This window comes from Echinops telfairi, unplaced genomic scaffold (assembly GCF_000313985.2).
Source record: "Echinops telfairi isolate 266 unplaced genomic scaffold, ASM31398v2 ScPeMD7_18;HRSCAF=68, whole genome shotgun sequence".
NCBI lineage: Eukaryota > Metazoa > Chordata > Mammalia > Afrosoricida > Tenrecidae > Echinops > Echinops telfairi.
The window spans coordinates 89,466,325-89,476,807 of NW_022103915.1; the positions used below are offsets into that span (position 1 = coordinate 89,466,325).

General features: G+C 43.6%; 1 protein-coding gene across 1 annotated transcript in view; it reads left to right on the forward strand.

The window, feature by feature from the left end:
* Window positions 1-10,483, forward strand: part of AVEN (apoptosis and caspase activation inhibitor) — a 159,113-nt gene that overhangs the window by 144,036 nt on the left and 4,594 nt on the right. The window contains exon 3 of the mRNA XM_030884906.2: window positions 5,206-5,276. Coding sequence (XP_030740766.1) covers window positions 5,206-5,276 — 71 coding nt within the window. The remainder of the gene's footprint in view (window positions 1-5,205; window positions 5,277-10,483) is intronic.

Below are 10,483 nucleotides of genomic sequence, written 5' to 3' on the forward strand. Positions count from 1 at the left end.
ACAGGGAATCCAGGACAGATAAACCCCTCAGGACCAATATTGAGAGTAGCCATACCAGGAGGGGAAAGGGAAGGTGGGGGAGAAAGGGGGAACCAATATCAATGATCTACATATAACCCCCTCCCAGGGGGATGGATAATTGAAAAGTGGGTCAAGGGAGACATCTGTCAGTATAAGACACGAAAATAAATTACCAACAGTTCATGAGTGAGAGAGGGTGGGTTGGGGTAGGAGGAAAAATGACCTGAAACCAAGGGCTTAAGTAGAAAGAAATGTTTTGGAAATGATGTGGTAACATATGTACAGATGTGCTTGACATGATGGATGGATGCATGGATTGTGATAAGAGCTGTACGAGCCCCCAATAAAATGATTTTTTAAAAAAATGTTGTTTTGAAGTTTGATTACCGAATGTATTTTAGGTATCTTATTTTTGACTCTGATGCTTTCTTCTTTATAGTCTTTATATGTCTACCTTATTTTGTGTGGATCAAAGCTGTCTTCATGGGCCTTGTATGTGTGGTATATAGTTTCTCCAACTCTGAAAGTTTGGAGAATCCAGGCCTGACAACTCTAGTGTCTTAATCTATGTAGTTCGCTGCCTGCCATCCTGGTTCCCCACCGCAATTTTTGTCCATTTTAGTCTTGTCTCCTGATATGCTTGATGGTTCTTAACAGATTTAATGAATTTTGAACACCTATGCATGAAGAATTTTAGGGAAAATTTCCATGTGGCTATGGATTTTTTCTCTGAAGTATTTACTTTTGGCTTCTTGTGGGCACTTAATGTTTGAGCTCCTGTCACCGCTGGCCTCAGACTTCTATTTCTAGTGTGCCTCCTCTGCTGGGAGACAGCTCATCGGGGTTCCCATCTGAAAGGCCAGGCTTTCTAAGACTCTTCTTTGCCCATGGGCCCCTGCACTCTGCATTTGCTGCATCTAGTGCGAGAAGATTAGCAGTTCTCTCAGCCTCACAGCCTTCCAGGTTGTCACTTTATGCTCAGTTCTTCTGCCCCTCAGTCCTGCCCTTTACATTGACACAGGCCTCAAGGGGGAACAACAACAACAAAGCAAAACCCCCAAATCTACTGCCATTGAGTCGATGTTGACCATATAGGGTTTCCAAGGCTGTAAATCTTCATGGGGCTAATCATCTCATCTTTCTCTCAACGAGTGAGTCATGGATTTGAACTGCCAACCTTGTGGTTAGTTGTCCATTGCTAATACTGAACAATGCTATAAGGGTTAGAATGACCTCCTTCCTGTGCTTCTCTTTAAGTTCTCACTGTCTTGGTAACTTTCGATGTCCCCAAACCCCCAGTAAGAAGATTGGTTTGTAACGAGCTAATACACCATTGTTGGAATCTTCTTTATATTTCATAGAGTATTCAGATATTGGGATGGATACATGCAGCATGCTTTATTTGCATTACTGATACTTTGTGTTGATTATATGTTAAAAAGATCTGTGAAGCCACACAAACAACTATCTTACAAAACATTAATGCATGATTGTTTATAAAGTAATATTGAAGAAAGCATGCAGCTACCATATATACTCGAGTATAAGCCAATCTGAATATCAGCCGAGGCACCTAATTTTACTACAAAAACTGCATGAAAAATGTGCTGTCGAGCTCGCCCTGTGGCCCCGTGGATCGGTGCCTCGCTTCAACAGTGTTTGAACGCAACAGATCCGTGGACTCCCTGCCTGCGACCTTTGTCCTCTCTCCACTTTCCTTTCCGGGAGTGTCACCTTCAGGACCATCCTCTTGGCCGTCCCCTCTTATTGGGACCAGAGAACACTTTTATTTTGTGTGTGGCCACCTCCAAACCGACCCATCGTGAGCTCTCAGGTCCGTCAGAATGATTCCGCCGAAGTTGAGGCCAGCGTCCACCGTCTGGTCAGCCTGCCTCTGCAGGCCTCTCTCTGGGCCTTAAAGGCATGGGACCCTTCTTCCCGGAGCTGGCGAAGGAGAAGGGGCAAGGGACCGAGCAGAAGGCCCTCAGGATGAGTGGGGCAGAGCCTGGATGCCACAGAAGCCGCGCTGGCCTGTAGAAGACCCTGAACCAGGCCCTTATGGACCTACATGCCGGGGACGGGGGGTGAGGGGTGGGGGTGGGGGGTGGTGTCATGGTCCACTCACACGACCCCCACCTCGGTGACTTTCTGGGGAACTGCTTTCAGAACGAGGAGGCGACCACCTGGCCAACACCCCCAGGCTGGCCAGCCCCAAGGGCGGCCGGGCGAGGATCTCTTGGAGAGGCCCACCCTCAAACACCACAGGGGCCTGCGGCGCCCACCCACCAGCGAGGGGCCCTCTGCCTATCCCCCCCACCGCCCACCCGGCCCGCCAAGCAGCGCCACCGAGCCCCTCCCCCGAGCCGGGGACCAAGTGGAAACAATAGCGCTTCCTTTTGCAGCATCCAAAAAAGGGCTGAAAAACTCGGCTCATACACGAGTATATACGGTACTTAGCCAATTAAAAACCAAACCTGATTTAATATTCCCATTTATTATTAGTTTCTTATGTAATTTAGCCACCCATTTCTCATTTCTCCCTACTTTTCTTCTAGATTGTTTTATTCCACTAGACTTCCAAACAACTCTGTCCATAAGAGACAGTAACTCTGTATAATCATATTGCTACAAAACCTTCTGGGTGGTTTGTAATTTTTGTCATACAGAAGATCTGAATCTTTATGGTTTTTGAATATATCTTCCCCACTCTAAAGTTTTAAAGAAATTCAGCCTTGCGTTCTTATTGTCTATCATGGTGTTCTTCTAACGTCTTTGTTCCGGATGGCATATGCTTTTAAAGGAGCTTTGTTGTCCACCAAACTAGCCAGTGGCTTCAGCACTGTAAAACAACCCCTGCACATCTTAGGACATAGTACGTGTTCGTTTCTGAGCTCTGGCCTGCTCACGTAGCTTGTGACAGTTCTAGCCATCACTGTATGAGCCCTCGTTGTGCAAGGGTCAGGCACTTGGCTGCTCGCCAGATCACTGGTGGTGGTTCTAGGCCACCCTTTGCTCCCAGGAGGAAAAGGCATGGTGGTCAGCCGGTGAACCCTGGCTGGGCGACGTGGGTGGGTGGGGATCCTAAGCTGTCTGATAGGATCGTTGTGTTGGAAGCACAGAACAATATCCATCTTGTTTTTCCAAATGATTATAATAATTTGAGCGTGCTAAAAAAAAACCTTTTGGGATTTAGATTGTATTGAACTTTTAGGTTTATATACAGATATATAGGTTTTAGGTTTATATATGTATAATAGTATCTTTCATGTCTTGAGTCCAGGGCATGTTTGTTTAGTTTCCCTTGGTAAATTTGGTTTTGAAAATAGGTTTTAAAAAAAAGCCATTTAGTCTGAGTTCGTTCCTACCTAGAAATTTGTGTATACTACTTTTATGAGTAGGTTATTCTATTTTTTTCTAACTGGATTTCCTTGGAAGATGAGATTTTCTATGTAAACTTTGTAGCCTCTCTGAACCCTTTTATTGTTTCTATTTATTTCCAGCTGATTCCGCTGAGTGTTCTAGCTATGTTAATGTTTCTTCCAAATAATTAGATACTTTGTAATTTATTCTCCTTTCTAATCGCAATGGGTACCCTTTCTAAAGCAAACCAAACCAAACAAAGACAGTGGCATTAGTTTATATATTTAAGCATAATCCTGGCTGTCATTTAGATAGATGAGAATATAGGCATATATAGTTCATCTTTTTTATAGAGAAAAACTTGGTTCCTTTCACCAGCTTCTTTATATATTTTTTCTACTTTATAAAATAAATTGGATGACTGGGGTTTTCTTTCTTCCATTGCTTTACAATGAAGATATTTAAAGTTTTTTTTTAGATAGAAAGTTTAGTTTTCTCTTGTGGGATGATTAATAATTGTTTGTGATTTTCTATATTCTAATGCTACAACTCAAGTTTGGATTTCTTCTGATCAAAATGCCGTGGAAGAGAACTTTCCCATTTTCAAATATTTAAGTTTTTACCTTTATGATTAATTTGTTTACTTGCATTATCACCAACAAATAATTGTTTGTATCATTGTGACATTTTAGAATTTTTAAAGTTTTTTTATGGCTTTATTATAGTCCTTTAAAAATTAATGTTGCATGAGAATAAAGCACATATGTACCTTGTCACAATATATGTATGATCACATAAACATATCTACATATACGTAAAAGGCAACCTTGTTAATTATATTAGCTTGACTCTTTATATTACTAGTTATGAGAGATCGAATGGGGTAGCCAATGAATGAGAATTTTATCCCTCCCAATGACAAAAATGGTTCTTCTCAATACTGTTGCCTTTAATTTTTTCAGATTTTATATTGTGAGCTGTGTGTTTTGAAAACGATGGTAGGTCTTTGTCCACTTCTTTGTTTTAATTCTGTAGTTCTCTCCGCAGCCACCATTCATTTAAGAGTAAAGAGTAGAATCTATGGTTAAATCACCCAAGAGGTATCACAGGAGGCCCTAGATCTGAGGTTTGCAACATACATAAGATTTGAATGGCTAGGGGTAGGTGGGTCTTCTAGATAAGACCAAAGACTTAGAACAAACAAACAAAGAATGCTGATAGGATGAGGTGTAGAGTATATGTGGGATAATCTTGCATGTCCATAGTCTCATATTCCCTTGTTCCATCAGCTCAGAGGAGTACAATAACTTGATCTAATGCACATTCTTTGAGCTTTACTTTGCATTCGGCGTACTTGTTAGATGCTCGGTGGAATTGGTGGAGGTGGAGAAGCTCTCCTCCAGGCGGTGTTTTCAGTCTGTGAGATTGTTAGGACTGACTTCCCTCGCTTTTCACCTTACCTATCCCGAAACACCCCCTGCCTCCCACTCAGTAGGTTTTCCCCGTGTACATTAAGGAGGTGAGATGAAAACGTACCACGCATGAGCAGGTGACTGTCAACTGCTCTCTACTGTATAGGTGTCCCTCAAGAAGCCAGCGGAGCGCGAATGAAACAGTGCATTCACTTGCCCCCCGTATTTTAGAACACCTCCAGTACACAGACTGGTGTGAAGATGTGGGCGCCACAACCTTCTCTTGAGTGGCACCGTTGACTTTGGGGAAGTTAGCCCTTCAGCAGTGGTCCTCCTGGAGGGGCAGGGACATTTTCCAGAGCCCAGGATTTTGTGACTTTTACAGAAAACAGTTTTTTGTTTTTACTCCTAGGGGACTCCTTCTCCCAGTTCCGGTTTGCTGAGGAGAAAGAATGGGATGGTGAAGCTTCAAGCCCCAAACAGGTAAAATGAAAGTTAGCCGTGAACGTTGACAAGGCCCCCTTCAAGGCTCACACCTCTTACTTTCTGATGAGATAGCTCACGCATGGAAACGAACCTGATAATGCACGTACAGTTTGCCCTCAGTCACCTAACCTGTCTGGAACATGTTCACGGGGCTGCAGTGATGCAGCATTCACATGTATACTTTTATATTTGTGTGAAGAACTCACGCAAACTCAATAGCAAGGGGAAAATTTACCGCTAGGATTTTGCGTGGATCACTTTGCTGGTTGACACTCTCTGTTTGGCTACCCTGTTAACACCTCCCTTGAAAGTTGAAAATCCCGCCCCCCCCCATTGTTTGTGGTGTTACCTGAAAAAAGACTTAATCCTCTTTATAAGATTTAAGCACCTCTCCTTCAATTGGGAGAATAAAGGTGTAAAATGAGGACAAACTCCACAAAAGCCCTCCAGTGAGTCCATACACTCCAGTTTGCTTTGTGTATATTCAATCTTGTCTTCACATGGTGTTCTCATTATTTTCCAAAAAGAGTTTCAGGGACATTTACCATATACGATATGAAGGTATACATACATATATATATTTTAAAAATTTTATTGGGGGCTCGTACAACTCATCACAATCCATCCATACATACATAGTGTCAAGAACACTTGTACATTTGTTGCCATCATCATTCTCAAAACATATTCTGTCTACTTGAACCCTTGGTATCAGCTCCTCATTTTTTCCCCTCCCTCCCCCACCATGAACCCTTGATAATTTAAAATTATTATTTTGTCATGTCTCAAACTGTCCGACGTCTCCCTTCACCCACTTTTCTGTTGTCCTTCCTCCAGGGAGGGGGTGATATATAGATCCTTGTAATTGGTTCACCCTTTTTACCCCACCTTCCCTCCACCCTCCCGGTATTGCTACTCTCACCACTGGTGAAGGTATATATATTTCTAATGTGTGATAAAAATCCCATTTTTATTATTTTATAAAAAGTTGCACAATGATTATTTGAAAGCTCATGTGAACTCATTTTAGTTTTTTGACAGTTTTATTGATATATAATTCACATATCTTAAAAGCCAATAGTTTAATCATTAAAAAGAATTATGCTTTTATCACCATAGTTTTAGAACATTTTCTTTGTTCTTTGTTCTTGTACTCATTGTTATTAGCTTCTCGCTTTCCCTTAGTTTCCCCTGCCATACCCCTCAGAAACTGTTAGTCCAGCTACCATCTTTATAGATTAACCTAGCCTGGATTTCATATACAGAAAAACATACAAAACAAAACAAATAAGCCAACCACAATAACAATATCAAGAAAAACCTCATTTGAAAAGAGCAGAAAATATTGAAAACTAAAACAGATTTAAAATGGTCAAAAGGAGATCAAATGGTAAAGTGTTAAATTTTAACCTAACAACATCTGCAACAGTCCTCTTACCAGTGCACACTGTCTGATAGCAAGGCTACTCACATCATGGTCAGTGGTCAGAGGGGTTCTTCAGACACTTAGTGCGCACATGTAGGGCCCCTTCAAGTGGGTTTTGGGCTTCCACTATGATCCATAGCTTTCAGCAAACCAGGTGCTCTGATAGCATAACATCCTCCAGTCTTAAGATTTTTGTTTTTTACAATCCTTGGATCACACAGGTTAGTGTGCTTGCTTCCCTGTGGACTAAGCTGACATTCCAATGAGTTGGTTGCTTGTTTTAAGGCAAGCCTATAAAACCTGAACCTTATTCTTTCTGATAGCAGGGCACCATCTGACTTCTTTATCACACTTTGCTATAGCACCCATATCTTCAGTGATATATCTTCATGAGGGTGAGTATCGGGTAGGGCCACAGACTGGAAGGTGTTATGACCATGTAAGATGAATGAAGAATAGTGGTAACTTGTGATGTGTGTGTGTGGGTGTAAATCAAACCATTTGCTATCAAGTTAATTATGATTCATGGTGAGCCCATGAATGTCAGAGTAGTTTTCAGTGCTGATTCTTCTGAAGTTCATTGCCAGGGTTTTCTCCCAAAGCACCTGACTGTTGACTGGAACCTCCAGCCTGCTGGCTGTCGACAGGTGTGTTAACTGTGTGCACCACCTAGGGATTTCATGTCCCTCACCTACTGCCTGTCAAATGACTAGAGAGAGACTCTGCCCCCAACTTCCGGGAAGTGACTGAGCAACAGACCAGAAAAGTATGGCACTCCCTCTCCGTTCTGCTCTGAATTCAGTAGATGTGTTGCAAGAGGCCCCTTTTACCTCTGGGGGCTGACTCTGCGTTTAATTGTTCAGGAAGGACATTGGTTTATCATACACACCACAGGTAGGGAGATTGCTTTGTAAAATTGACTGCCTCATGCTTTACAAAGGGTTTGTTGATGTGATGTAGAAAAAAATTGGGAATTAGAAAAATTTGCCAGAAAAGACATTTGCTTGAAATGCGGTGTAGAATTCTAGGACAAGTTGAATGTAGATAAACTGAAGAAAAAAGTGAAAGTCAAACAACTTGTATTTCACCTTAGATCCAGTAGTAGACTTTTTGATAGACCATCATTCCCTTATGGAACCAGAAATTTTCCTTTCTTCCCATGGGGCAATGGGGGGCACATAGGAGGAGGGAGCTGATGAGAGAACTTGAGTTAAAAAAAAAAAAAACCACACTCAGCTGAAGCTCTTTTGGTCCATTTGTCATTTTTGCTGAGAAAGTAACTTCTCTCATTAGACCTTCCCAATGCCTGGGCATGACAGGCAGTGGTTTCTGAATGGCTGGCGTTTGAAGCGCACACTCTCAGGCCCCACAGAGATGTAGCTCTGTGAGTCAGACCTGGGAATCTCTTGAGAGGCTGCTGGGCTGATTCCAAGGTGCTGTCAAGTTTGGGTACCTTTGCTCTAAAGCGTCTGTGGGTTGGGGGGGGCGGGGTCCCAAATGCGTACGGTCGAGCACTGTGACTTCTCAGGAACCTGCACAAGTCTCAGTAACGGTTGCTTTTTTTCCTGCAAAGTGGAGTTTACAGGGGTTCTAACCTCACTGGAGACTGAACACTAGGGTCTGAGTGTTGAGAGTCTGATCTAGCCAGAGAGGAACACGGAAGACAGAGTCTTGGCCCTCAGCCAGGGTTTAGTGCACACTGATGACAGATGACAGAGGTGGAGGGCTTTGCTCCAATGGTCATGGCTGATGTCTTGCTCGCAGCCATCAGGTACCCATGTTCTTTCTGCACCTTGACACTCCCCTCCCCCACTGTCTCTCCCACAGGTGTTGGCTGGCTCCTATGTGTTAGTGTTGCAAGCCAGTCCACCTTCTCCAGTTGACTGGCCGTGTGGATATAAGGGCTCCAAATAACCTTCCATTGATAATAAATAGCTATGTGAGTGATAAGGTCAAAAGCTAAGTCATGGTTATTATTCAAATTACACCTGTTCAGCTAGCTCTTTTTTTTTCTTTCTCTAATCCTGTAGGGGACAAAATGGGCAAATTATCTTTCTTCCTGCCTTGGCCCAAGTTTATGAAAAAGTTGAATTTGTGTGGCAGGTTCTGGGCAGGAAGAGCCCGGTGTGGCTTGAGGTGTCATGGAGGCAGTGCGATGTGTCCGCCCTTGAGTGGGCATTGACAATGTGCCATTAGGAAGGTCCGCGAACAGAACGAAACCAGAGCGTGGTTTATAAACAGCCATTCCGTGTATCCTTCGGCAGTCTTAGAAACTTTTCCTTGTGGACACTGTGAAGGTAGTGTTCATTGTACTGATCTGTAATTTTCTGGCTCGTCATGTTGAATGTGATGCAAAAGAGGGCCGAGAAGGTGTGGACGCTTGTACCCCAGCACTGCTCAGTGGGATCTTCTGGAACTGTGAGTGGCTAGCGGGGATCACAGGGCTGAAGTTCTCACCTTTACAGGGTGGGTAGTCATAGTGTAGTTTTGCAAACACCTTGGAGGGGAGTTGTGGGAAAGGTGTGACTTCCTGTGTATTGCAGCCATCTCCCCCATGAATTGAACAGTAACTAGCAGCACAACTTCCTAGCGAGTTAGGGAGAATTTTTCCAAACTTAAAACAACCAAGAAGTGGACTTGCCGATGTTGATCACAGCCCTCAGTGATCTGCGTTCAGGACTGATTAATGACATGAGAACGCTTCCCACTTTTCCATCAGAGTTTTTACATTTTACTTTCTATCCTGTTCATAAATAACTTAAACCAACACCACCCCTTACACAGTATTTCTTAAATGTAAGTTCCATTTTCCAGCCTAAAGGAAAACATTGGTGCTGCAAGACTGCTTTCCCCTAAGAGCGAGCTAGCTAGGTACAATTTCAGAATGGGAGTGGGAGCTCATTCCTTCATTCCGTGTGCACTCCTGTGTGGTTAGGGTAGATCTGGACTCAGGAGCGGAGCCCGATGGGATGGCTCTCCACTGAGAGTCCATATGAATCTATCAGAAATACTCCTTCTCAGAGATTAGACAACTACTGGGTTTCCCTCTTCCTTGCAGTCTGTGGTCCTTGCTGGGCCTTGGTAGACATTAGGTAGGGCTCGCCTCTTGTATGTGAGGTCATTGTGACTACCTTTTATTTTCGCTTTCTTTTCCTGATGCTTTCTCTTGGGTGGCCAGGGCACCCAGGAGAAACTGTTCAGGGACTATGAGGTAATCTGGCCTGGGTTTCGAAATGGTATCAGTTTGTGAGGTCCACGTGTTGATATGACTCTATTTTTATGAGTGGGGAAGGTGTCAAAGGAAGCTTACCATTGTCCCGACACACAGTCCTCCTGGGTAGAGATCAAGAAACTCCCCTTAACTTTGCTTTCAATTAGAAGAGGAGCCGACCTCAGCAGCTCCTTTGGCTATGCCTGTCAGCCTCTACTTCCTGCTGAGAAAGCTCTTCCCACCTCTTGGCAAGGCCAGCATGCAGGAGGGAGGGAGAGAGGGAGGAGGAGGAGGAGGCGTCTATTCAGATTCCATTAAATGCGTATATTGTCTTGTAACCTGCCAACAATCCCACGAGCCTCCAGTTGACGGGTCAGTAGCATCTCCTGCGCAGCCCGCATGTGAGGGGTGCCTGGACACGGCTGCTTTTTTGCAAGGTGAGGTAGTTTTAGACAAGGGAACAACAAGTGATCCAAATCGGCCGTGAGGAGGGTGTAGGAGGCCTAGTTGGGCGTGATCAAAGGTAATGTAACCAAGAGAAATTACTGAAACCCAAATGAAGGCTGA